Source organism: Lynx canadensis, chromosome D2 (assembly GCF_007474595.2).
Source record: "Lynx canadensis isolate LIC74 chromosome D2, mLynCan4.pri.v2, whole genome shotgun sequence".
Lineage (NCBI taxonomy): Eukaryota > Metazoa > Chordata > Mammalia > Carnivora > Felidae > Lynx > Lynx canadensis.
The window spans coordinates 54,765,615-54,792,985 of NC_044313.2; the positions used below are offsets into that span (position 1 = coordinate 54,765,615).

General features: G+C 56.1%; 1 protein-coding gene and 1 long non-coding RNA gene across 2 annotated transcripts; one reads left to right on the forward strand and one right to left on the reverse strand.

Annotated features, from left to right (window-relative positions):
* Positions 1-1,189: 1,189 nt before the first annotated feature.
* Positions 1,190-27,371, forward strand: SPOCK2 (SPARC (osteonectin), cwcv and kazal like domains proteoglycan 2). Its single transcript, XM_030334679.2, has 11 exons — positions 1,190-1,665; positions 15,293-15,301; positions 15,643-15,688; positions 15,926-16,040; positions 17,323-17,437; positions 19,229-19,343; positions 19,689-19,805; positions 20,276-20,494; positions 21,846-21,908; positions 23,308-23,445; positions 23,573-27,371. Exons 1-11 carry the CDS (start codon positions 1,477-1,479, stop codon positions 23,716-23,718), a joined length of 1,272 nt encoding a protein of 423 aa, XP_030190539.1. The 5' UTR covers positions 1,190-1,476; the 3' UTR covers positions 23,719-27,371.
* LOC115527208 lies at positions 6,409-12,735 on the reverse strand. Its single transcript, XR_003972861.1, has 3 exons — positions 12,649-12,735; positions 6,775-6,778; positions 6,409-6,420 (listed from the first exon to the last, which is right to left on the reverse strand). It is a non-coding gene; the product is annotated as an uncharacterized LOC115527208 (long non-coding RNA).

Below are 27,371 nucleotides of genomic sequence, written 5' to 3' on the forward strand. Positions count from 1 at the left end.
ATCCAACCGCAAAGCAAAAAGAAAACACGGAAAAGGAGCTATTGTTTTCTGTTTTCCCAAAGGGATCCCAACCCAAGCCATTGATGCGATCAGAATTCCCAGGCAGGCCAGATTCAGGGTGACTACGAACCGTATTACCTGTGTTTTTTTCCTACCGATTAAGATCATGTGTTTCATTGCCTTTGTTTTTTTTGTTTTGTTTTGTTTTGTTTTGTTTTTAAACATCACAGCAGCCAAGTCTTTTTATAAAAACACAGTCTAGGGCTTGGGTCCCAAAAGTTCCTTATGTTTTGTCCTGTCAGATTCTCTGTTTCCTCTTCAATTTATCTGTAATGTAAGCCTCACCCCATTTCTGCTCTGATCCTGGGACTGCCCAGCCTCCAGCCTTTCCAACTGGTATGTCAACACATTTCTACAGGTAATGATAAGGGTCACAATATTAACAAAAACCTGAACACCTCAAAACCAGCCTCCCCCCGCAACCCCCTTCCCCAGTGGCTTATTAAAATCAACTTGAAGTCAAAACCATGAACAAATGTGCCTTTTCCAAATTTGCAGCCTCAAGGCAGATGAAATGGTCAAACGTGTTTGCCTTTTAGGGTTGCCCTAGGAAGAGCTAACAAAAGGGGTGACGGCCCTTAAACAGCTGCTTGGGGAGAAGGACATCTGCCTCTTTTACCAGCCATTCAGTGCTCAGGCCTTGCCTTGAAAAAAGCACGCAGGGCTGGGAAGCAATAGTTCTGGGGCAGCCAGTTGTTATATGGCTTTTGTCTTAACGAAGTCACCCATTACTGTTGGAGCCATAAGTCTGCAGGAAGCCAGCTGTCAGGGCTGTGGCACAGGCCCCTCTGGGTGGCAGGCAAGGGGAGACAGAGTGTCTGTGGCCAAATTCCCTTTTAGACACCTGAGCCTGGCTGGCTTTGTAACTGGAGAGATTTGTGTCCTCCCCACTCCCATCTTCCCTGGGGAGACCACGGGGCGCTTTCTCTTGCCCTCCACCCTTGGAGAGACATCGGGGACATCTCGGGCTTTGGATTCCTTGGTTTGCAACTCCCCAAGTGCTTAGCTGGGCTGGGTTCTGCTTCGGTTGGCTGGCGTTTGGCGCTCTCATCTAGCGCTTCCCTTTGAAATCTACCCCCTCCTTTTTTTTTTTTTTTTTTTTTTAAACCAGGTATGATGATGTCAAACGTGATGCTGATGCTACAGTTACAGACACGGCCCCTGCTGGCGCAGCCTCTCTGATTTTCTCTCCCTCTCCGCGTCCAGCGCTGGGCTTTTTCAGACAAGTGCATCTCCTAACCAGGTCACATTTCAGCCGCGACCCACTATCCGTCTGTCACCGGAGTCAGACCGCAGGAGGAGGGCGGAAGAAGACGACGGCGTTTGCTTCTCCGACCGCAGGGTGGGAGGAAGGACATTAAAATACTGCAGAAGTCAAGACCCCCCCCGCCCCCCCGAGGTCCGACCCTGACCACGATGCGCGCCCCGGGCTGCGGGCGGCTGGTGCTGCCGCTGCTGCTCCTCGCCGCGGCCGCCCTGGCCGAAGGCGACGCCAAAGGGCTCAAGGAGGGCGAGACCCCCGGCAATTTCATGGAGGACGAGCAATGGCTGTCGTCCATCTCGCAGTACAGCGGCAAGATCAAGCACTGGAACCGCTTCCGAGACGTGAGTCTGCAGGGCCGCGAGGGCCGGGGGCGCGGGTCTGGGAAGGAAGGCTCGGAGCAGAGCCCCGGGCGCCGGAGCGGCGGCTGCACGTCGCAGCGACCCGCTCCGCAGCCCGGGCGGCTGACCGCACCGAGAGTAAACAACGTGCACCCACCCGGCTCCCGCCGGCCGTCGCCGGGACGGCTCGGCGCCCCCTCCCCGAGGCCCCCGGGCCCAGGACCCCAAGCCCCACAACCACCCAGGGCGAGTCCTGGGCAAGGAGTTGCTCCAGGGGCGCGCGCTCCAGACGCTGTCTCCACTGCAGGCCGGGCGCGGAGAGGGGCGCGGGATGCAATGGGGGTGCAGGACGGGAGGGTGGGGGCCCCGGCTGCGGCTGAACCCCCCACCAGCTCCCTTTTTTTTTTTTTTTTTTTTTGGTGGCAAAAAAAAAAGGAGGCCCCCAGGCCTGCCCCCAGCCGGGTGGATGCTGCAGGCTCCACATACGGGGCACTGCAGAAGGGGCAGGTCTGGGTGCGGCCGGGAAGGTAGCATCATCTTGTGCGAGTGCCCTCTGTTCCCACCTTGGGCTTTGGGGGAGGGAGGACAGAGGGGAGAGAGCCCTTGGTTGGGGCTTTGAGTTGGGGTGGGGGGGCGGGGGGGTCCTAGCAATTCTCATTAGGCGACATGGTGAAAGGCGTGTCCATGACTGGGGGCGGGTGACAGCAGTCGAAAACAGCCGAGCCCACCTTTGGGTGGCCACCAGAGCCAGGTCTGGGGTCCCCATGCAGGGTGGCGCGAACTCATGGAGGCTGGTTTTCCAGGACCAACCTTTCGTGGGGGAGCCGGGCCCAGAGTAGGTAGCGGCTCCCATCCAGAGGGAAGACTGCGGAGCCCGGTGGCCTTGAAAAACCAGAGGGGAGGGCGCCAAGAGCTGGGTCTGGGGTCTCTTCGCGGACGCCTGCCCGAACCCTGGCTTAACCTTGGGCCGAACTTAGCCTGGTGGGGGTTGGGGAGGCGGCTGCGGACTCGCTGGCGCTGGCGTTGCTGCAGCACTTTGTTTACGGGCACCTGTAGATCAGAGGGGAAACCAGAGGCTGCGTTCCCAGAAGGGGGAAGTTGGGGAGAGGGGGGCGGGGGCGGAGAGCAGAGGGCGTGGCTGGGACCCAGAGAAGGGGGGGCGGGGTGTGAGGTGGAGGATGGGCCCGGATGCAGATGCACCAGAGGAGAACGCTGGTCCTGGCCACCTAGTGCTCTCAGATGCCTCTAATATGACCCCAGTTCTTGCTTTTCATTTGCCACATTCCCTCATCAGACCCACCTGGTACAACACTGACCACACCGGTGACCTTTCTCATCTTCTCTTAAATTGTGCGTGTCCAGAAGTTCCTTAGAAATGTGTTTAAAACACACATGCTTCATATGATCTCCAGCCAAATGATGGAAAGAGGCAGAGATAAGGATTTTTTTGTTATGGTGAGAGAAGTGCCAGTTTCTCTTCAAAGTCTAGGGTAGGTTGTAATTCATCAGAAAGAATCGCATTCAGCCAGGTGCTGGGGCAGAGTGGCCAGGGCCCCAGAGCAGGCAGTTTGCCCCTCCTACGGCTGATCCAGCCAAGGGAGGCAGGACCCTCAGCGAGGCCTTCTCCGAGGCCCCTGCAGGCCCAGCACAGATTAGCTGCAACCGCCTGCCGCTGCCTGGGAAGCAGCCCCACGGCAGCAGCAGCGAGGGGGCGGCCGCAGGCTGGTCCATCCCAAATCCACGTGTCACCGGTCCAGGCCTCCCTCTGACTCTCTGGCTGTTTGATCTTCCAAAGTGAGACTGGTGAAGGTCAGAGGGAAAAGAAATGCTTAATCAGAACAGTAAAGGTGTAAAAATAAAGATGCCTCCCCATCTCCCTTCCTCCACCTGCTTCCAATAGCCAACTCTGTAGGTGAGGATAAATGACTGACTGCTTGGCCCCCTGACACAAGGCTGCCCACCTGTCTCCCTGTACTGGTGCCAATCACTTCCTCCTTCCTCCAATGCTTATCACAGGAAAGGCAGCAGATTTGAAATTCTGCAGGACCTGACCCCATAGGGTCCATGGAAAGCTTTAGGGCATGTATTAATTTGGGTGGCCTCAGGCTTTTATAGTGTCCTCTAAAACACCTTTTAAGGTAGCCTTGGCTTTGGGAAGACAGAATCAGGGAGAGGAGGACAAAGAAAGCTGGGCAGGAGGGTCTGGCTCTGGAGTTCCACTGGCAGCTTCTGCAGAAGGGCAGGAGGCTGCTAGCTCAGAGCCACTGCATTGCACAACTCTAGAGGTGCCACAGTATGAATGGCGCCCCCTGGAGTTGTGCAGTGCTCAGACCTTCCACAGGGACTGTGCCACCACTATAGACTCTTCTCATCCCTCCTCTGTTAGTAGAGGCCCCGCTTCATACTCTAAAGCCTGAAGGCCCTCTAGTTGTTCACAGTAACATAGGGCTTTATATACCTTTCATCAGGCCAGCTTTCCTGAAAATATGCCCCTTGGATCCTCAAAGGATCCTGGCATCGCCAGGTCAAACCAGAACCTAGTTCATAACCACAAAATGGCGCAGCCCCCCCCCCCGCCCCGTTTTCCCTCAGTAGAAGGGAAGCAAGCGGGAGGAGTGGAATGTTGTTGGGGAATAGGATGGAGGAGTCAGTACGGAAGGTGAGGGACAGGTCTCATTAAATGCTGTTGACTGAACTGAGGGGAGAAGACTCAGGGAATCACGTGGAAGAGGTCAGGAGGATGAAGAAGAGGAAGAAAGCGTGGGCAGTTGCTGCAACATAGAATTGGCCTGAGCTGGTTAGAAGGGAGTTCAGTTTCGCATTCTTTCTCTGAGCGCTAGGATTATAGGGAGGCAGGATTTACCAGCAGAGTAATCCTCGCCTCCAGTGGGTGCAGGGCTCTCGCATCCTGTGCTTGGGTAGATTTCCTCTAATGCCCAGTGCCTTGCTGCCAGGGAGGAGAGTACGTCATGCCAGAGGAGAGGAGGAGGTTGGGATCTAGCTGTGCTCTACCCTAGGCAGGCCTGGGCTTTTCAGAGGCTTGCTCCCCAGTGCTATTATCTCCAGATTCCCTCCCTGCAGAACTGGGTGGGATTTGACTACAGGTCTCGGAATAGAGCATCCAAGGCCTCATAGATAGAGATGGACACGTGAGAGGAGGCAGGCCCATTACACAGCATTCTTCCCGGCGGGCTCCAAGAGCCTGGCTGGGCAGCACTGAGTGTTCTTTTTCTTCTTGGCTCTTCTCTACTTTGTACTCCACCTCCATTAAACTTTAATGATATTTATGGGCGTCTAGCACAGTGCTCGGCCCCCAGGAGGCATGCAGTTAACTAACGTACCTTGAATCACCGATTGTGGTGAGTGCTTACATCTGCCAGTCCCTGCAGTAAACACTTGATCTGCATTGCCTCTCATGCCCCTCAACAACCCGTGAGCTATTTATCATTCTTTGTGATGCACCCATTCTATGGTTGAAGAAACGCCCCCGCACAGAGAAGTTAAGGAATGTAACTTACCCAGGGGTTGAATAGCTGGTAAGTGGTAGAGCTGGGATTTGAATCCAGGTCATCTGATTACAATCTGCTTTTAGGGAAACTCTAGGCCTAACCCTTAGTGAAAAATGGGAAGAAAGAAGTCTCCCCTAGTTTGTGCCCTGTGAGCCTTCAAGGTTGCCCTGGGCTGGAGCCGCTCCTCCTAGGAAGAGGGGGGCAAAGCCCTCAGTGTCTTCAGTAGGCTGCCACCAGCCTGCTCCCCACCCCATGACCTAGTGAGACCCGAAAGGCCTCTCTCTATCCAGGAGAGGCAGGAGTGCAGTATGCTAGGAGAGCTCTGGCCTGGGAGTTGGAAGGCCCGGGTTCAGGTTCTGACGCTGCCACTGGCTGGCCAAATGATGCCAGGTCCGTCCCATCCCCTCTCTGAGCTTTGGTTCAGGCTGGGAGGCTAAAACGAATATGTAAGCGTGGAGGAATCTTGTCAGAGGGCTGCAGGGCACCCCGTTTCAGGCACTTTCCAGCCCCGTCGAAAACTGCCAGATGGATCATCATTTCTGTGCCTCCGTCCCCATGAGAAAGACTTTGATGTATGCTCACTCACTCACTCGTTCGCTGCAGATCTGAGCACCAACCCTGTGCCAGGGGCTTCACCTGATCCTGGGAGCTGGCTCGGGGAAGTCATGCCTGCTGGTTACTCGTGATTCTCACAGTTTTATGACCACCAAGTAAGCCAGTAACAGGTTGTAGCCACAAAGGGGCTCCCTTATCACCACCCCTCCCCTCTCCCCACTCCATACACCTAAATCGATGCAAGTGTGGGAATGAGCTGCACAGGTGTTTGTGAATAAGTGTGGGTGTGTGAGAAGAACCCCAAACTGGGTCAGAATGGATTCCATAATTGGGATTTGGGGATGGGAGGGTAGGTCCTTTCCTGGCCTCCTTCCGCATTCTGATTTTGAATCCTCTCCCAACTGGAGGGGCTGGCATCTCCCAGAGCCGCGTCAGCATGGTGAGGGGCACTTGAACACCCGGCGGGGCTCCAAGCCTTGGGAAGAGAGGGAGAGAAGAGCACTCTTTGCCTGGAGAGGCTGTCGTATGGTCCTCTCATCTTCCAGGGAGGCTAAAGAGGGTGGAAGATCAACACCACCCCCTCCCATTCTCCAGAAGGTCAGAAGTCTGTCTAGAGGAGCAGAAGAGTGCTATCCTGCCCCAAGGGCCCAGGGAGAACACTCAGCCTGTCTTCCTCACGGGAGGACAGAACTAGCTTTGTGACCTTGCGAGAGCTCCTTCCCGTTTCTAGCCCTTGATTTTCCCATTGGTTTAATGGGCTGGCTAACAGAAGCATCTACAGAGCTCTTATCATTCTTTGACTCTAGGAGGATGGCACCAGAGTCAGTCAACAGCCCCTTCACCCGAAGACGTACCCCACCCACCCCCCTCCGCCTCTCCCACGAGCTGGGCAGCACAGTCTTTGGGTTGAGGGAAGGGATTTTCTCTTTGCTCCAGAGGAAGTATCTGTGACCAGAGCAGGGTAGGGTTTGCATTAGCCAGAGACAGAGAAACCTGAGAAATGGGGCCTTAATGATATCTTGGGGCAAATACCAGGAGGTAGTCCTACGCCCCTGTGTATGTTTCCCTGCAGGTGTAACATGGGTCTTCTTCGGGCTGTAAACAGGGAAACTGTATGCCTAGGCCTAGGCCTGGATACACCGCTGTACCTCACCTTGGTGGGCAGACCTAGGCCCACCTACAGGCTATGGGGTGCTGTGGTTCTTGACATGCGACAGCCTCTTAGCTCCTAAGGGCTCAGCCAGAGTTCATTTGCGGGTATAGCCCCTTCCTCAGGCTTCCCACGGTATTTATTGGTCATAAATTCATTTGGCACATGTTGGCACTGCCTCACGATATCACCTCCACTGTGGGCTTGTATCTCAGAAGTCCTCCCGCCGGCCTTTTTAATGTGTGTTTATCACGTTCCTCCCACGGTTAAACTCCTGAGGGCAGGATCTGGGGACAGACTACTTGCGCACCTTACCCCCCTGTCCTCCGAGGGGGTGTGCACACAGTATAGGTGCTCAGTGTAGATGTATGCATTGTGGAATGTGCCAGAAAGGATCTCAGCTAACTCGTCCTGTGAGCCACCCTCCTCACCGTCCTCTCTGGGTAGCAGCATGGTGGGTGCTGGGGCTCTGGGCTGAGCCATGTTGCTTATCTGGGGAGCTCTCTTCCTCTTTCTGGATCCTGGAAGGTTGAGGCAGTCCAACTAGAACCCTGGCACCCTGACTCTCCAATGATTCATTTGGAGGAGAAGGGAGTGCATGATGCCTTGAAGGAAGATTGTCCTTCAGCCCCTGTGTCTGTGGGCCTGGACCTGGCTGATGCCAGCCTCACCCTTTCAGCCTCCTCCCCATCCTCAGTATGCCTCCAGAGCAGTCCATCCACCTGTCAGACCCTGGAGCAGCTAAGCACAGGACTCTCGCAGGCAGGGCACAAGTTCCCCATGGCAGGGCCTCCTGCCCCCCCCCCCCCCCCCCAGCTCTCTTCCCTGACATCAGAAAAGATGTCAAGGCTTCACTCAGCTAGACGGATAAGCCAGGCCTGGCCAGTGTCTTACCTCTACCTGAAGGACACCCTCTGGCTCTTCCCCTGCTCCCTTGTTCCCTTGTAGGAGTCTGAACTTCAGGCTCTTTCCCCTCTATTCTCAGAGCTCTCAGCTTGGAAGAGCTGGGGGAGCAGAACCATGGAGCCTCAGTGGCTCTAAAGCACAAGCTCCCACATTTTACAGATGGAGACGCAGACCCAGAGAGGTGCAGGCACCTGAGAACACTTCTCCCCTCTCAGCCCCGTGTTCTTTCCTCACACCATGCCTGTGTTTCCTCGGGGAGTAAATCCTGTCTCCACTCATGTTCCAGAAGGGAAATCGAGGTCTCGAGGCAGCTCAGAATAGAATTTCCAACCCCCTCTCCCTTGCACCCCGCCCCTGTCCTCTCTGCCCTTTATGGACCCCTGGGGCTGCCGCCTAGAACCAGAAACCCAAGGGCGGGGGTGTGGCTGTGATGCCCAGAGCAGTGGAGAGGTCAAGCCCGTGGAGTGCGGGCAGGGGTGCTTGCATACCTGCGGCCAGGTGGAGCCCTTGGCATGCTGGGAGTGATAAGCACATTTTGGCCCTGCAAGGAAATTCCTCCAAGGGGAGAAGGGGTGGAGGCCGAGAGTCTCACAGATGCCTGTCTCCTTCTGTTTGCTCAGGCCGAATACGTAGCCCCTGCCACTCCCTCTGAGAGAGGAACAAATATTTAATGACTGCTCCTGTTTTCACAGCCTCCACAGGGCAGGCACTGCCCCCTCAAGATGCCTCCTGCCTGAGTATGTGACGCAGGAGTCGGTATTCGGCTGAGAAGGAGCCTAGATGGCCCGCACTGGGCCCCTCCTCACTCCTTTCTGGGTCCCTCACTCAGTGCTCCTCTGGCTGTTTGTAGGGGTGGGGGGCGGTGGGAGGAGGCCCCAGCCACAAGTGCCCCCTCACCGCCCCGGGCCTTCTCCTGGGGACTGGGCTTCATCGGAGGCTCCCTTGCCTGAGGAATGAGGCAAAAATAGTGCTGGGCACCGGGCCTTTTGGAGGTTGAGAGGGGCCTGGCCCACTTACATTTTTAGAGGTTCTCGATCTATTAAAAAATGAAGAAATGCCCTAACAAGGTTACAGAAGTTGTGCTGTATTTAAAGTCTCACGATGGACATCTTTCTGTCCTGTTCGTGTGCCTCTGTGCCTCTGCCTCGTTTGGTGACAATATCCAAAGTCTATATTTGAGGCCCCCCCCCTGTGACCGTGAGACCCAAAAGTGCCTCTGCCCCCCCCCGACTCCCACTGGAACCCTGGCTTCAGTGGTCCTGTTTCGTGGCTTTTGAAAGTGCAGTGCTCCGCAGTTTCTGAAGTCCTCTGAGACATTGCACTGGGTGCCCCTGCAGCTCAGGGTGGAAGGCAAGGGAGCCTGCCCATTTTACGGACACAGAGGTGGGCTACGGGGAGGGCAGTATTCCAGCAGGCTGTCTTGCTGGCAGTCAGAGGCAAGGCCAGGCGGGAGCCCAGTGCCCTGATTCCACGTTGGGGGGGGTGGGTGTCAGGCTCCCCATCACACTCTGATGCAAAGAGGCAGGTGGAGATTTGCCCAGGTGCTTTTTAGCCCAATACATCGGGGCCCCGGGGGCTGCTCTTCTTCTGCTACATTCATTGTTGTGTCCCGTCTCCCTCACCAGATGGAGAGGCTGGGAGAGATTGGGTTAATTCAAGCTGTGAAGTGAGCGGGTGATTTGGGTGCTAATTAAAATGACAGGAAGTAAACAGCGCTTGGAAACACCCAGCATGCGCCCCCTAAGCCCGGCTAGGCCTGCGCACATACCACCAGCTCTCCCCCAGCTTGGCACAGTGGGCCCTGTCTCCATGGCAACCGAGCTGAGCCACAGAGATCAAAGCAGGAGATGGGTTAGCTCCAAACCAGCAGAACCGGGGGCTTATGAAGGGGTTTGTGGAAAGCGCCTGAAGAAGACTGGGCCCAGGTGTCTCTCCCCACCCTTGCCAGCCCCTCCTCTGACTACAGGACTCCCCGTCTAGGGGTTGCAGCGGAGCTGGTGTGGTGGGAGGAACCATCCATGAGCTGGGATTGGGCCTCCAGGTCCAGCCCCTGGCCTGGGACTTTCCCCACCTGCTAAAGTTTATGGGTTTATGGAGCGGTATGGAGTCCTGGTTAGGGGCATGGATTCTGGAATCCCAGTTCTGGGTGGGAGGGGTGCCAGTACCCTGCTGTGCAATTGATATGGGATCCTGCGTAAGTCACTTAACCTCTCCAAGCCTCGATTTTATCGTCTAGAAACAGGGATAATAATAGTAATTTTCTCTCAGGGTTGTTGTAACGAGTAAGTACCTGAGCCGATGATATAAGGTGCTTAGCACAATGCCTGCCAAGTGGTAATTGCTGAAAAGATATTAGCTGTTATTAGCAGTATTTTTACTATGTGCTAGGTGCTGGGCATAGACAGGTGACTTTTATAAGGTGTCTGCCCTCAAGGAACTGGCCATCTAAATAGGGCAGAAGCAAGGGCATCCCTTGGTGTAACTGTACCAGCTGCAGTTGGCCCGAAGGAAAACTAGCTATGGGGCCAGGTTAGGGAAGATGATGGCCGAGTCGGGCTTTGAAAGAAGAATAGAAATCCTGGGGCTGGATGCAAACACACATCCCACTTGGGGAAGGAGGCTATGCCGAGGTCTGGCCATGCTGAAGCATCGGCTGAAAGGACATGGGGCTGGCGTAGCCAGGAACAGATCGAGAGAAGGCTTTCTTCTGTAGGTGACCGGGAACAGTGAGGATTTTTAAATACAGTATTTATTGTAGTTTTTTCCCTTCATTAGAAAGTAAAACATGTTCACTGGGGTGCCTGGCTGGCTCAGTTGGTTGAACGTGTGACTCTTGATTTCGGGATTGTGAGTTCAAGCTCCACATTGGGCATAGAGCTTACGTAAAAAATTAAAAAAAAATTTAAATTAAAAAAAAAAGTGGGGCACTTGGGTGGCAAAGTCAGTTAAGCATTCCATCTCTTTTTTTATTAAAAAAACTTTTAAATGTTTATTTATTTTTAAGAGAGAGGAGCAGAGAAAGAGAGAGAGAGAAAGGGAGACACAGAATCTGAAGCAGGCTTCAGGCTCTGAGCTGTCAGCACAGAGCCTGACACGGGGCTCAAATCATGACCTGAGCTGACGTCAGACGCTTATCCAACTGAGCCACCCAGGTGCCCCAAGGCATTCCATCTCTTGATCTCAGCTTAGGTCTTAATCTCAGGGTCATGAGTTTAAGCCCCAAACTGGGTGTGAAGCCTACTTAAAAAAAATGTTTTGGGGCGCCCGGGTGGCTCAGTCAGTTGCGCATCTGACTTCAGCTCAGGTCATGATCTCACGGTTCGTGGGTTCGAGCCCCGCGTTGGGCTCTGTGCTGACAGCTCAGAGCCTGGAGCCTGTTTCAGATTCTGTATCTCCCTCTCTCTGCCCCTTCCCCGCTCATGCCCTGTCTCTCTCTCTCTCAAAAATAAATAAACATTGTTTTTAATGTTTTTAAGTGAAAAAGAAAAAAAAAAGTAAAACATGTTCACATTGTAGAAATTTTGGAAACTTGGAAAAAAGCAGAAAGATGCCAAAATCCTTTGTATTCCTATCCCCCAGAGCAAACCATGTTAACATTTTGCTACGAATCCTTTTTACCTACTAACCTTTAGGATTTTTTTTCAAAATGAGAACGAAGTATATATTCAGTGAAGAGTTTTAAGGAGGGAGAGATGTGGTCAGAATTGTGTCTGGAAGGACCCCTGTTGCTGTGGCCGTGTCGAGGACAAACGGTGGGAGACCCGCCGGGGACGTGGCAGCGACTGAGGCTGGGGTTGGCAAGGTGGGACAGGGGCATGGTGGGGAGGAAGGCAGGCTGGAGGCAGCGGGTGGGGTGGACAGGATGTGCAGATGATAAGCATGGCCTTTGCCTTGCTCTTGTAAACTTGGCGAGGGTGCCGTGATGTGCACGCCACGGGAGAAGGCGGAGAGCCCGGGTTCCCGTGAGTCAGCCTGTGCCTGGCGCACTGAGCATCTGCTTTGTGTGTGGCGCCTTCAGAGGGAGGGAGTAGCTGCTCTTTTTCCTCCCCAAGGCCCTACGTTACGGGCGACAACGCCAGAGGAGATGAGGACAGCATTAGACCCAACGTGCAAAGCTGGAAGGACCCTACCTTGGAGAGCTGCTCAGCACCAGTGAGGGCTCTACCAGAGCCAGCCCACCCATACGGGCATTTTAACATGTTCGGAAGGTGGTTCTAATGCGCAGCCATTGCTGAGACCCACATGGCACAGAGGAGGACCCTTAACCCCGAGGATGCTCAGGGAGCCAAGCTTAGAGCAGTCTCCGAGCCCAAAGGCCTCCCTACCTCTTCTGCACCCCCTTCTCAGTGCAAGACTGTTCCTCTCTCAGTGAGCGAGGCCTCGCCTACGCACGTTGGGTCGTCCGAGGGGTCCTGACTCGGCTGTTCCTCTGTCTTCTGGCCCTTGGCTGGCTGCCCTGCCTCCCTGGGCCTCAGTTTCCTCCTTTTTAATGGGGTTGATCCTATTGGTCCTGCCGGTTTCCCAGGATCGTGAGGGTAGAAGGAAGACAGTTACATGAAACTATTTGGAGAGGACGTAATTTGAAAGCACCATGAAATACAAGTCGTGGTGCACTTGTACATTCCAAAAGTTCTTCCACAGGCCTGCTCTGTGCTGAGCACCGCTGGGCACAGGGGTGGTCACGGCTGCCGAAATCAACCGGGTAAAATAGATGTGCTCTTCCTTTGCCCAGAAATGTGGATCTCAGCCCAGGACCCACCTTCCCTCTGGCCTGGCCCTCGCTCCAGAGCACTGGGCAGGGGCTCTTCGGAATCCTTGTTTCTCAGGGGAGGACATGATAGATCAGCAGCAAAGCCGGGACAGAACCCTGTTTCCTGAGACGACCCTAGTGCCTTTATGAGGCCATTTGTCACAACTGCTAATAAGCCCACTTGGGTGCCATAAATAGACGCCATTGCACTGAAAGGCATTATTCACACTTACCAACAAACACCTCCTTTTCAGCTTATAGATTGTGCCAGCCCACACCCAACCTCAGGGTCCCCTGAGTATATCCCTGGGCTCTGCCCCTGTGCCACCCACAGGACCCCATCACCCTTCCCCAAGGGATGCCCCAGGGTGATTCTCTTCACACTCCACTGGTCTCTGCTGTCCCTGGGGGCTGGGGGGAGAGCTCTGTCTCCTCACTTGCAGGGACTCCTCATGGGACCTCTCCCTGCTCCTTTTCTGCTCCTCTGCCCAGAGTCCTTGGTCTCTTGTTCTGCTCTAACAGCTTTTATTAGTTGAGTGCTTTCTGGACACCGAGCGCCCCTCAGACACCATCTTTAATCTCTGAGTGGTCCCAGGAGATGGGTGCTGGGCTCCTAAAGGTCAAGGTGCTTGCCCAGGGTGTGCTGCTAAGGGGAGTATGGGGACTGTGTGACCCTGGGGCCCTCTCTCTTTCTCATCCCCCTCTCTGGCTGGCGGCTCCCACTCTCCTGGGAGCGAAGGCTGCTTAGACATGGGCGGCGGGCAGGAACAGGCAGAGTGAAGGGTACGCAGAGAGAGAAGGGTACAGAGGAGATGGACAAAAATGCACAGAAACACCCATGAAGGCAATACAGGTAGCACAGAGCTAGCACAGCCAGGCCCTGGTGGGGAGAGGTCTGCTGGTCTCTCTCCCTCTCCTTGCCCCCAGCCCCGTCTCCCCTTCTCTGTCTGTGTGGAAGAGGCAGGAGGGCCAAGCCCGAGGGAGGGCCTTGGCACCCAAGTGGGAAAACTGGGGGCTGCTCACAGAAGTGGGCTTTGTTAACCTCGTTTCTGGATAAAAACCATCTGGCATTGGGTGAGCTGCCTCGAAGTGTCCTTGTTTCCTTGCACACCCAGCATGCGCTGTTACCTACACGTGTGTGCCTGCGAACACACGCTCACAGACGGGACCTGCACACCAGCACGTACACACGCTACAAATGTGTGCCTGCGAGTGCGCACGCGTGCACCCAGGGCCCTCGTGAATGCACACGCGTGTGCAGAAGCACATACACAGGCATACACACTTGGCCCCGGCCCCTTCCTGGCCTTCGCCCAGGAGGCCATGTCGGTAAGGGCCCTCGCCCCTGCCCGGTGCCCTGATGCTTGGCAGCTTCCAGAGTCAGTGGCCTCAAAGCCCTGGGGCTTTCAAAGCACTTGTGGGTGCTTGTTGCTGCCTCCATGTAGCTGCCCTCTAGTGCGGGAACCCCATGCCCTCTTCTCCAGGCCTGCCAAGGGTCTGGCCCCTCCCCACCCGCACCCCCACCCTGCAGCGTGGCCTCTGTCTTCCATCCCTGCACAGCTCTGATCTTTGGGTGGATGGGACTCAGGATGAAGGGTGCGGCTGCACGTGGCTTCTCATGCCCCTTCGCCCCCCAGCTCCAGAGCCCCATCCAGAGGAGGCCAGCAGCTGGCTCCGTGATGTTGCCAGCCTGCGGTCCCAAGAAGCCGTCTCCCCACCTGCCTGCCGGAGCTTCCACCAGGAGCGCCTTGGGAGCTGTTTGCTGGTTTCAGCAGCTGCCTCTGCCCCACAGGGGCTAGTGGGGAAACCGAAAGGAGTTGAGGATTTTGTGCCAGTGAGCTTAGGCCGGGCAGGAGCTGCTCTGCCTTGGCCACAGTAGGATCCGTGGGCCCAGGGAGGCCCTTGTGGCTGGAGCAGAATGAGGGGCTATCTCCCTGTGCCTTAGGTCTTGGAGACTGTGTGCTGTAGCCAAAAGAGAGGTCTGTGCTGGGTGCAGGAGACCTGAGTTCTAAGACAGTGGGATCTGGGGTGGGTCATGTCCTGTCTCTGGGCCGTCCAACCTCTCCTGCAAATAGAGGGGGCTCGGCCAGATGACGTCAGAGGGCTTTTTCAGGACCCTGGAATCTGAGGATTTGCAGCTGGACCAGGGTAACTGAGGAAAACATTGACATCAGGAAGGGCCACAGCCCCCCTTTCTCTCAGTGCACCATCTAAACACTACAGGAAAGTCAGAACTTGAGTGAAAACAGTCTCTGTGCAGTGGAAGAGAGGCCCTCCCTCTTGCCCCACTCACATGGTGGCTGGTGGCAGGGGAGGGGACTACCAAGGGAAAGACCCTGGCTGAGGGAGAGAGTGGCATTTCTGGGACACTTAGGGCATAGGTGTGAGAATCACTGGTCCTGGGCACTATGGGTCCCTTAGACATCTGTCTGATGGTCAGGCCATGGCAATGGAGAGATGGGGCCTTGCCCTTTCAAAGCCTCACCTCTAGTGCTCCTAAAGCCAGCCCTGAGTGGGCCCAGGCCTTAAGCTCCCTGTAGTGAAGACATAGGAATACTGTCCTCCAGTTGAAGGCCATAGAGCTTAGAGAACTGTATAGTAATCAAAGACCATTGCCCAGCACCCACGGTCACATGATGAGGCCTGAGCGCACTGGGACCACATGGTCTAAGGGTGGGCATCACACTAAAATCCCCATCTCCCCTTCTCTCCTCCTGCTCCATTTCCCGTGATCTGCTGCTGCTGCTTCTGGATCTCCAGGAGGTAGAGGTAAGTACCCCCTGGGGTCTCTCTGTGGTCTCTCTGCAGCCCTGCACCCTACCCTCCTCTCCTTTCCCTCTGCACCCTCTCCCTGCACCACCCAGCATGGGATGGAAGGGTAAAGAATATAAGGGAGAGGCCGGAGGGATTCTGGAAATGGGTTTGGGGGGATACAATTCTGGGAGAGGCAGCTAGCAGGGCCCGGGTCTGGGCAGCCCCTGGGGTGACAGCAATTAGCTTGGGGGAGCAGTGTCCCAGCCCTCTTCCCTCTTGGCCCTGGAGTTGAGCCTCGCCTCTAGGATGTAAATCTTAGCCCTTCCCTTCTTCCTTACCCCTGTGTCCTTCCTTAGGATGACTACATCAAGAGCTGGGAGGACAATCAGCAAGGAGATGAAGGTAATGTGCCCCTCCCAGGTGAGGGAATATGATACTCCTGAAGATAAGAGGGCACATCCCGACCATGGCCTTGCGGGTTCTGTGGCATCCAGGCCCTGATGGCAGTTGAGCTGAGGAGCTCTGGTTATCAGGACTACTGGAGAGAGGAGCTTCCCAGCTCGGAAGTGGGGCTGGGGTCCCTGGGCTTTCTGGCATTGATTTCTAGGTGACCTATATTCTGGCCCTGTGTCCTTGCAGCCCTAGACACCACCAAGGACCCCTGCCAGAAGGTCAAGTGCAGCCGTCACAAGGTGTGCATTGCCCAGGGCTACCAGCGGGCCATGTGCATCAGCCGCAAGAAGCTGGAGCACAGGTGAGGGGCTTGGGGAGGTGGCGTTTCTTGGGGCATTGCATAAATAGCAAGGGCTTGCCTGATTGTCTCCTATGTGGTAAGTTATCTATTGCTGCAAAACAAACTTCCCCAAAACCTAGTGCTTAAGACAACAAATGTATTATCTCACATGGTTTCTTAGGGTCAATAATCTAAAAATGGTTCTGTTGGGTGGTTCTGGCTCAGGGTCTGTCATGAGATACAGTCAAGATGCTGGCTGGGGCTGCATCATCTGAAGGCTGGATTGGGGCTGGAGGATCCACTTCCAAGCTTGCTCGCGTGCCTATTGGTTCTAGTCATACGGACCTCTCCATAAGGATGCTTGAGTGTTCTCAGAACGTGGCAGCCGGCTTCTCCTAAGTGAGGCATGTAAAAGAGAGAGAGAACAAGGAGGAAGCCACAATGTCACTTATGATCTAGTCTCAGAAATCATGCATTGTTACTTCTGCTACTTCTCTTTATCAGGAGTGAGTCTCTAGGGGAAGGGAATTAGACTCCATCTTTTGAAGGGAGAGTGTCAGATAACCTGTGGACATATTTTAAAACCACCACACTGTATGAGATCAATCGCCAAGCAGTGTGGGACTCAGGGAAAGTCATATCTCTTCTCTGGGACTCAGTGTCCACATCCATAAGACAAGTAGGTTGGTCCAGATGGCTTAAGGTTCCTTCCAGCTCTGACATGCAATGACTTAATGAAATATTTATGGTTGTAGCTTCTGAGGCTTGCAGAGGAGGGAAAGGTATTAGCTCTGTCCCAAGGACAACACCTGCCAGGATCCAAGACCCCTGGAAAAGGTCCCATTTCCCTCCCCTTTCTCCAGGAATCCCGGTTTCTATGTGAACTCTTTCATAGAAGAGTTTGTAAATGTTGGTGAATAACTCAAAGACAGAACCCTTGGTGGCCAAACAAAACGAGTCTGTGGGCCAGACGTGGCCTGTGGGCCATCAGTTTGCAACCTCTGATAAATCTTGCAGTCAGCCCTGGGGTTGCTGCCTGAAGGCCCTGTTGGACTCAGTGACCACAGGAAAGGGGAAGCCGGGGGTCTGTCCCCTGCCCGGTTGGCTCCACCCTTATAAGCTGGAGGAGGGTCTAGCTGGGGGTGATGGAGAGGGGGGGCCGGGGCAGGGAGGAGGCCACATGTGCTACAGATTGCAAGGGCTAGCTTCTTGTTAGAACCGGTCTCTCGAACATTCCCTTTGCGTGTCCCTCTTTCATTTTTGCCTCCATCCCTGTGCCTTCCCCACCCCTGTCCTCCTGTAGGATCAAGCAACCTGCCCTGAAGCTCCCTGGAAACAAAGACACCATCTGTAAGCCCTGTCACATGGCCCCGCTTGCCTCCGTCTGCGGCTCTGACGGCCACACTTACAGCTCAGTGGTGAGGACCCCAGGCCCCGGGTGGGGGGGGTGGGGGTGGGGTTACACCTGAAGCCACAGGGAGCAGAGAGGACGACTCGACCAGGGCCTCCTGTGGGGCTCCCGGTGCTGAAACAGAGCCGGAAGTGCTTGGTCGGTGCATTAAGCGTGGCTGACCATAGAAGGGTCACCTGAGCCCTGGGCTAGGGCTGCCTGAGAGTCCCAGCCAGACCCTGCCCCTGGCCTTAGGCAGATGCGGGTAGGCAGTGGGGCTTGGAGGACATAGGTGGTCAAGTAACTGCAAGTCAGAGTAAGTGAGGTGAGGTCCTCAAGAAAGTACCCAGGGCTCTGGAACGAAGGAGATGTGTCATCCAGTCGTCAGGGGTGACGGATGTATCTTTCCACAGGCATATTCCCACCTGGAGGGCATGGTGTTCACTAGCAAGCACCAGGCACTCTGGGGCAGGAGGAAATAATCCTCCATGAGACAACCATGTGGGAGGGAGTGGCGACGGTTGGGGGCGGGGGGAATGGATCCCTACCTTACAGGATTTCTTTGTGGGTTAAATGAGACCTTTGTGAAAGCATCTTATAAACTTTAAAGTACCATAGAAATGCAGGTGCTCGCTGTGACTGCTTCTGCTAGGGACCAGGGGGTGGTAGTTGTTTGGTTTTTGGAGGGCACTGTCAGCCAGGGTTGGGTTCTTGGGCTTAGGAACCCTTTTGGGGTGAGATGCAGATTTAAGAGTCACGCGCTATGGGTGCTGATTGAAGCTGAGGAGGGGTGAGGCCGCCGGGAGAGGAGAAGGAAGAGAGAGAGAATAAGCCAGAGGCTGAGGGCAGAAGGTACACTGAGGAGGCGGGAGGGACACAAAGGATCCCAGTGAGCTGACAGAGGGAGGGGGTGGAGGACAAGAGTGCTGTTGCACAGCCCAAGGACAGAGCAAGATTTGGCCAGGAAGCTGTGGTCTGAGGGTCATGGCGGTAAATAGCAAGGAGGGAGAGATCATCAGGACGTCAGGCTCGCATCCCAGCCCCACGGCCTTGGACACATCCCTGGGCCTCTCTGAGCTTCCATGTTCTCTGCTGAGCACGAGAGACAGAATTCCTCCCTCGCGGAGCTGGGAGAGAATCTAAAACACTATGACCGCTTCTTAGTAGCCATCATCTCACGGGGATAAGCCAGACACGACAAAGGAAAACACTTTCGGGGCCAGGAGTGGATGCGACCCTCTCCGAGGCTGGCTTCAGCAAACAGCTGTGGCAGAGGGTTTTTAGTAAAGGCCGGGGGAATTAGCAGATGTTAGCAGATAGCTGGCAGCTTTTGTCCAGAGCTGAGCAAAGCCCCCCGGGAGGTAACTGTGCAAAGACCATTGAGGGAGGGGCCAGCAGTCAGTTCCCCAGGGACTAAGGGACTGTGGTGAGAAGGAAGATAGGCCAGAAGGCAAGGAGGCAGTGGCAACAGGCAGCTAAAGAGAGGGGTGTGAGGGGATGGGGTTGGGGGTACGGGGAGACTGGTGTCCTGGGAAAGATAACTGTGCAGAGAGATTAAGCTAGTGCAGACCAGGGTTCATGGGAGCCTTTGAATCCCTGGGAGGCCCCTTCCGGGGCCTTCTGCCCCCTCACACTGTGGACCTGTGGCTTCCCAGAGGGACCAGCAGGGCTAGCCCTCCAGGCTATTCATGGGGACTGTCCCTCCTGTCAAAAATGGGGAAGGCAGCTGTGGCTGCCTGGTAGGCTGGAAGGACCCCCAGCTACAAGGACCCACGGGTGAGCCCCGCCATCACGCAGCCTGACCTTTCTTCCCGTGCAGTGTAAGCTGGAGCAGCAGGCCTGCCTGACCAGCAAGCAGCTGACCGTGAGGTGCGAGGGCCCCTGCCCCTGCCCCACAGAGCAGACCTCCCCGTCCACCACCGACGGCAAGCCAGGTAATGAAGAGTGCTGGGCCACAGCCAGGCTGGGGGAGGCCTCGCTGCCAGCGTCTCCTGGGACGTCTCCTTCAGGGCTCAGCGATGGCCAGAGCAGGAAGGGAGAAGTGGCAGAAACAGGGACCTGCGGGGCTGGGGCGCTTGGGGCTCGGGTATAGCGAGCAGGTGCTGTGTGTTCTCGGTGCCAGGGACTGCGGGGGGAGGAAGACGAGGGGTGATTTCTCCCCTTCCCCCTTGACCGCTGCCCAGCCTCTGGCCTGTCGGGCAGCATCCCAAAGTGAGATCGTGCTGTGCTTCGCCCCCACCTTCACCCCTGCCCGTTTCTCCCCCTCCTACCGACCACAGAGACCTGCACAGGTCAAGACCTGGCTGACCTGGGGGACCGGCTGCGGGACTGGTTCCAGCTCCTTCATGAGAACGCCAAGCAAAATGGCTCTGCCAGCAGCGGGGCCAGCCTGGCCGGTAGTACAGAAGCTTCTTGCTGTGCCTGGGAGGGGGAGGGCAATGGGGAGGCAGCGGTGCACTGAGCCAGCCTGCCTTGTGCTACCTCCTGCCAGACCCTGAGCCTCAAAAAGGGCCTAACCCTGGAACAAGGGGAGGTAGGCTGCAACTTGGCAGGAGGGGTTCAGGTTAGCGAATAGGAAGAACTTCTCGACGAGTGTGGAAGGATCTCAAACCCTGAAATGGGTAGCCACGGGAAGGCGGGAAATTCTCTTCCCTGAAGGGCTCCCCAAACAGGGTTTTGAATAGCTCAGGTACAGTCCTGTGTAGAGGCAGGGGGACTGACCTTCGGCCGTTCTTGAGTGTCTCACTCCCACGGTTACAATCTGAGCTGCCCTGACCCTTCCCCTGAATAGATGGAGAAGGGATGGGTGGACAGGTGGATGAAATGGCTTACCTTGAGCGTGACCTAACCGTGGCCTTCTCCCCAGGGCTGGACAAGAGCCTGGGGGCCAGCTGCAAGGATTCCATTGGCTGGATGTTCTCCAAGCTGGACACCAGTGCAGACCTCTTCCTGGACCAGACAGAGCTGGCGGCCATCAACCTGGACAAGTACGAGGTCTGCATCCGTCCCTTCTTCAATTCCTGCGACACCTACAAGGACGGCCGTGTCTCCACCGCTGAGTGGTGCTTCTGCTTCTGGAGGGAGAGTGAGTGTGGCGCCTCGCTGGCCCCGGCCCCCTGCCCCCCTTCCAGCTCACCTGCCTCCTGCCCTCTCCAGTGCCATGTCTGTCAGAGTCCGGGGAAACCAATGCTTTCACTCCATTCCTTGTCAAGCTCCTCGGTGATCCAGATTTTGTGGGTCCTGGAGCACATGGCCTTTGGGAAAGTAAAAACTACAAATGTCAAATTTCCAAGCCCCCTCGGGGACTTGGAGGGAACTGATGGATCCTAAAGCTGAAGCCATATTGGCTTCTTTAGTGGTTCCACTTCTGGGAGTGTCTCACATTATTTGCTCCCAATCTGTGATCGTGTAGGTGACCATCAGCCTTAGAGATAGGACATCATTTGCTAGGTTTATATATTCGGAACCAGAGCTGGGCGTGTGCTTAGAGGTCACCGAGGCCAAGTGGCAACCATCGCCAATGGGGAAACTGAGGTTCCAAGGGGTTGGCTGACCTGCTGGCCCAGAGGTAGGGAAGGCCCTGATGCTCTGCCTCTGGTGTTCTGCCTGGTTGGTGGGAGTTCAGCATCCGCGGCCTGAGGCCAAGCCTTCCACTAGGGCTCCACCATAGGCTGGTTTGGGACTCTGGGCCAGTCACTGAATCTTTCCAAATTCAGTTTCTTCATCAGATCTAGGAGACTGTTGTGAGGGTGAACGGAGAAAATCTGCGTGCAGAGCACCGTGTAAATCACAAATCCATCTGCCAGAGTGAAGTGCCTCGATCACTTTTAGCGGCCCTCCTGCCCAGTCTTCCTGCTCTCTGCCTTGCCCCAGCACATTCACCTTCCAGGCCTGGGAAACTCACTCTGTCGGTCCTATACAGCAGCCTCTTTGCGTAGGAGGCAGAGGATGATCTCATTTTACAACCAGCCAGGCCTCTAGTTGGGAAGGGCTAGGGACTTCTCAATGTCACAGGCAAGTTAGATTTGGCTGCTGTTATTCTCAGGCTTCTGTCTAACCTTGGGCCTTTCCCCCTGGGGAATCTGTGCCTTCTACCTCCTCTTCTGAATCCTGCACCCTGATCCCATGAGTTCCCAGCATCCTCAGAGAACCCCGGGCCTCTCGGGGCACCACGGCCCATGCCACAGCCAGGGAATGGCCTCCCCCAGTTGGAGTCTCCATGCTTTTTTTTTATACCGAAGAGCCCCTTTGTCGGTTTTCAGGACCTTAGAGGGATCAGTGCATTCCACTACCACTGTGGGGCTTCCCCAAATCAAAGCCTGGGTATTTTCATCTTGCAGAGCCTCCTGCCTGGGCTTCTAAGCCTTGGGGGCCTCTCATGAGTCCCACGAGCACCATGGGATGGGCCCCAGCAGAGGCTGCTTTTCTCCCCACAGAGCCTCCCTGCCTGGAGGAGCTGGAGCGCATCCAGATCCAGGAAGCTTCCAGGAAGAAGCCAGGTGAGGGGGTTGAGCTGGGCTCAGAGAAGGAGGCAGGGGAGGGCCACCCCAGGGACCCCCTGAGGTGCAGGGACTCCAGCTCCTGGGCGTTATGGAAGACATTGAGCCCAGAGGAGGCCCTGGCCTAGGAAGACAGGAAAGGGAACTCCCTTCCTGTTCTTATCCTCGTGGTGGGACAGGGTCTCCCAACCAGCCCCTCGATAAGTGTGTTTTAAGCACTAATTTTGTGCCCATACATTCTGGAGCTGGAGGGTGGGATACAGAAGGTTCAATTCATTTCAGCAGGGGTACGTGCAAAACTCAGGTGAGCCCCATCCATAGCAGATGTTCACGTAGGCAGCAAATACTTAGGCGCCAGCCCCAGAGAGACGGCAGTAGACCTGGCCCAGGTGATGGGCAAAACAGACTTGGTCCCTGGCCTCATAAAGCACACAGGTTACTTGGGAAAACAACACACAATTGACACACCAAAAAGATAGCACTACCGACTGTAGCTTGAGGAAGTATGGTGCCAAGGGAGAGCACAGTGGGTAGAAATTAGCCTGGGGGTCTGCAAAGACCTCTGTGGAGAGCCGGTCTTCAAAGGAAGACCTGAGGGATGAGAATGAGCCAGCCCAGGGTGGGGAAAAGCTCAAGGGTCTTGGGAAACAGTGAGAAAGGCGCCCCCACGGGCGGATGGTGGTGGCTGAGGGGACAGAGGGCCAAGGGGCAGATCCCTTGGGGCCCCATAGTTAATTGGGCCCATGGCATCAGTGCCCATGGGACCAAGTGCTGGAACCACCCCACGAAGCCTTGTTGACCGAGAGCCCAGTGGCCTTTGGGGACGGGTGTTAGTGCTACTTCCTCCAGGAAGCCACGCTCTTTCCTGCTGGCAGCACCCCTCTCTGGTCTGTGTTCCCCGAGCGTGCTCGCTGGGCCTCCAGGTGCCCATCCTGTGGTGCCTGGAATTGTCATTTCTACATGGGTCTCACCCGCATCCCCCAAGGGGCAGAGTCTCTGTCTGGGTCGGTGCTCTCAGAAGAAGTCTGTTGAGTGGACAGAGGAGGCGCACTTCTAGAGCCTGAGGGAAAATGGGTGGGCCCTGAGGCTGAGGGGAGAAGCCTGGGCACTGCCGGAGAGGACAGCCAGGCTAGAGGAGCTGCTGCAGGATATAGGGGGTGTTGAGCACTGTGACGTCAGGGAGGCGGATTTTCTCGGACCCCGTGAGTCGAGCCAGAAGAAATGCTGGGCGTCCCGCACTAGACGTTCCAGCCTTGTCGAGTGGCTGGTACCTGGGGCGGCTGGGCTCTGGTGGGGTCTGGACCCTTGCCGCTCACGCCCAGGGCTCCAGGGCCACCTCTCCAAAGAGCTCACACCCCAGCGCGTCTGCTCTGACCCTGCCGGGCCCTGTCACCTTCAGGAGTCTTCATCCCGAGCTGTGATGAGGACGGCTACTATGAGAAGACGCAGTGTGACCAGAGCAGTGGTGAATGCTGGTGTGCGGACCAGCTGGGCCAGGAGCTGCCAGGCACGCGCGTCCACGGCACCCCCGCCTGCGGTAAGGGCCGGGCGGCAGCATGGGACCCTCTGACCTGCACCTGGGAGGGCTTGTGGGGCGCCCGCCAGCAGGGAGGAGGGCTGGCCGGCGGGGTCCTGACCTGCCCCTCGGCTCGTTCACTTCACAGACGAGATCCTGAGCTTCTCAGGGGACTTTGGGAGTGGTGTCGGCTGGGAGGACGAGGAGGAGAAGGAGACAGAGGAAGCAGGCGAGGAGGCCGAGGAGGAGGAGGGCGAGGCGGGCGAGGCGGACGATGGAGGCTACATCTGGTAGAGCCGTGGCAGGCCAGGGTGCCGACGGCCGGGGGAGACGGGCCAGCAGAGACCTGGACAGAAGCGGGCGGCTTATGAATGGATCCGGAAAATACAACTGGAAGGACCCTGGCTCCAACGGGGAGGACTGGGTGTGTGAGTGTGCATGGCACGCGTGTGGCACGTATGGCCAGGACGTGTGAATGTGTGTGTGTGTGTGTGCGTGTAGCATGCGCTGACAAACGTGTCCTTGGTCCACGCTGCTCCAAAGACCTCCTTGTAGCTGTTTTCTTTCCATTTACTGTTGGTTTCAAATACACATCCACACACGTATACCACAAGGTCAAAATCGATGAAATGAGATGCTCCCTGCCGCGTCCCAAGCCCCATTCGGGCCCGTCCTGACACCCTTGGGTTGCCCTACCTGGGGTTCCTTGTCTTGATTGCTAATCTTGGCTCAACCAGCCCTGCCTTCTCCTACCCTTGCCTGCCCTCTCCCTCCCTGCTTTTTAGGGGTCCCCATTGCAAAGGGGAGGGAGGGCGGGGAGCTGTCTGCTGTCTGAAGTCCTCCTAAGGCTGGGCCAGTTTGGCTGTGACACTCCCGCCACCCTCAGATGACGTGGGCTGGGCCACCTACTACAGTGAGCCCTTTCTCTTCACCGGGTTCCCTGGCCCTGGAGAAACTCTCCTCTCCTAACCCAAGCCTGAGTGACCGAGGTTGACTGAGGCGGAGAGGCAGGGGCAGGGGGTGGCCTTGCCAAGCTGCTGGGCGGGGAGCAGAGTGAGGAGGAAGGAAAAGGGGCCCAGGGTGAGTCTGCCTTTGCAGATCTGGCAGGAGCTCTGAGAAGTGGAGGCAGGGTAGCCCTGAGAGCCAAACCCCGGAGCAGCCGGGCCCCTCTCCGTGGGCCTCAGGTGGGGGCCTGGTCTGGGCTGCTCCCTTGGAGGCAGTGGGCAGTGGTTACGCAGGTGGCTTCCGCCTGGCCTTGTGCCCCCGGTCTGCTCCGGGAGCCTGAGGATCAGGCAGCAGGTGAAGAGGCCGGGTCTTGGCCAGGTGTGCACCCACCTCCTCGCTGCCCCCTTAATAAATGCTCCTCTCCCATCCGGGCCAGTGGAAATGTCGTTCCTGAGACCTGGGGAAGGAGAAGCAGAGAAAAGTTCCACTTGCCGTGACTTTTCTCTATCTCTCCTTAAGACAGAGGCGCCAGGCCCATTTCCATCCCCTCTCCTCCCAGCACCAGGGGTTACCCTCTGACCATTCTGAGGGTCCCCTGAGGCTGCTCTAGTGGAGGGGCTTCTCCGAGCTCTGAAGTGTTCAGAGGTTGTGAAGTCAGAGGGGTAGGACTGGGGCAACCAGAATCTGAAGCCATGCCTCCCTGTCCCCCCAAATCTCCGTATCAGGTGGGAGCCAGGATGGATGAAACCATGCTCCATGGCATGACGAAACCATGTTTTGTTCTAATCTGTCCCGTTCTCCCTGTTGAAGCAAATTCCTTAACACCTTTGTTGAAGAATTTCCAACCTGGATCTGGGCCTCTCATGCCCTTCTGTGCGCAGTGAGCACAGTGTGTGTGTTTGTGTGTGTGTGTGTGTGTGTGTGTGTGTGTACGAGAGTCTAGGGGCCGTCCCTGGGGGCCTGGGAGGTGAGGAGGGGTGCCTGTGTGCTGGGCGGGCAGCAGGTGTGGTGTCCCCCCAGGCATGGCTCCCTGGGCAAGGCTCCAGCCTGTGCCTGCCAGCTTCTGCAGCATCTGCTGTGTCTGTCGGACCTCATGGAAGAACCTCACCTAGTCTGCCCCTTTTACTGCACCCCGGAATCGACATCTTCCAAGTTTTCTCTTGGGGAAAATAGTGAAACTGCAGTTAGCCCCATGAACCCCGCTTCTCATTCCACAGCACAGCAGCACGATTCTGGTCGTGAAGGTGTCACGCTGTTCCAGAGCCAGCCCCCACCCCCACCCCCGCCCCGCATCCCGTCTCCCTACCCCACTCCCTGTCCTCCCACCTTCTCCCTCTGGCCCCGGCTCAGTTCAGGGAACTGCCCTCTGCCCTCTGAGCAGGCCACCCCTCTCTCACTCGGAGCTACTTGAAGCTTCCCAGAGCTCTCGCTAGGTATGGAGTCTGTCTGTCTCTTCCCTCTGCCCCAGCTGAGGCTTCCAGAACTGTTGCTGGGAGTGGCTGTTGAGGAGGCTGGGGCGTTCCCGGGTGGGGACGGGTGGGGAGGAAGGGGCACCCCTGTCTCACTGTTGCCCTCCCCTCCTCGGGGCACGTGCTCTCTCTGTCTCTGGGTCTTCTGACTGTGCACGTTTCTTATGACCTTGTAAATATGTTGTAGAAAGAAAGCAAAAGGCGCTGAACTAGACCCTGGTGGGACTCAGGGGTCCCACCTTGCCCTGTCTCTGAAGCCCCCACACTGCTTTTCACCCCACTCTCTGAGACTGAGGCCCCCCAAAGCTAGACAAAGCAGCTTGTTCCCAGTGGGTCGACAGCCTCCAAGTGACTTATCACACAAGCTGTAGGTCTTCTCGCGAACAAGGTTGCAAGGTGGCCCTTCCTTGGCTCCTCGGATTCATGCCCTTGACCGAGCTGCCTGCTACCGGCCCCTCCCATGTCCTTCTACTGGGATATCCTCTCTTCCCTGGGTTAGGTGGGCAGTGGCGTTAGGGCTCTGTTGAAAAGAGCTCAGCCAAAATTTAAGAGCAGTTTCTTGCCTGGCCCTGGAGCTGCCCTTGGCCACCCCAGGCGTCCTCACCCGTTGGCGCTGGGAGAGATAGGAACGCCTAAGATGGGGGGAGTTGGAGTTGGAGAGAACAAATGTGCCTTGAGAGACCACTCAGAGGGTTCAGGGTGATGGGGAAGGAGGCATGGCGTCTGAGCTCAGGAAGGAGGAAGAGGAAGGTGAAGTTGATGAGGGCACCATGGGGCATCATGACTGCCCCCGATTGTCCTGCTGGTGCTGTGACCAACATGTGGTCAGTGGTCACACTTCCTTCCCCACGCTGTCCCCCTGGTGTCAGTGGCCACCCCCGCGCCTTTCATGAGCTCTGTCTGCTTCCAGCTTCACCTCTGAGTGGGTGGAGTCCATGGGACCCGCGCCGGAACCTTCCATTTCACCAAAGCCTCACCTCAGCCCTTGGGGAAGACGAATGGCTAATGTACTGGCACCCAGCACCATTGTGAGGCTGTGGGCTGGCGGGGGCGGGGGGGCAGGCACAGGGAAGAGACACTGGGGGCACAAAAAGAGACGGGAGACATCCCGAGGAAGTCCCAAGCAGAGCAAACTGCTTTATAGCCTGAAGCCTACTTAAATTGTGTTATGTGCAATAACTGAGCTTAGAGTTAAGAATTGTGTTCAAGTGCTTGGATTTCCGTCTGTATATTTAAGTGCTGAAATCGTATCTTTCAGTAATTTTAGATGTCTTAAAAAAATCGAAAAACAAAGTGTTAGACCGTGTGTGTGCATTGATGGGCACTCAAGCGTCCCGTGAGTCACCCCACCCTCTCCCTTTCCCCTGTGTCCCCAGCCCCTCACCCCCAGCACCCCCTCCACTTGGGGACCCCACCTCGTGTTGTCTATCTGCCTATTACTCAGCCTAAGGAAACAAGTATACCCCACACATGCATAAAGGAAATCAAATGTTATTTTTAAGAAAACAGAAAATAAAAACTTTATAAACACCA

What these genes read in the sequence shown, in the direction of transcription:
- SPOCK2 (XM_030334679.2), top strand. Translation starts at nt 1,477, where the DNA reads ATGCGCGCCCCGGGCTGCGGGCGGCTGGTGCTGCCGCTGCTGCTCCTC. An exon ending in CTTCTGCTTCTGGAGGGAGA is followed by an intron (nt 20,495 to 21,845) that starts GTGAGTGTGGCG and finishes TTCTCCCCACAG; the next exon opens with AGCCTCCCTGCCTGGAGGAG. An exon ending in CCACGGCACCCCCGCCTGCG is followed by an intron (nt 23,446 to 23,572) that starts GTAAGGGCCGGG and finishes TTCACTTCACAG; the next exon opens with ACGAGATCCTGAGCTTCTCA.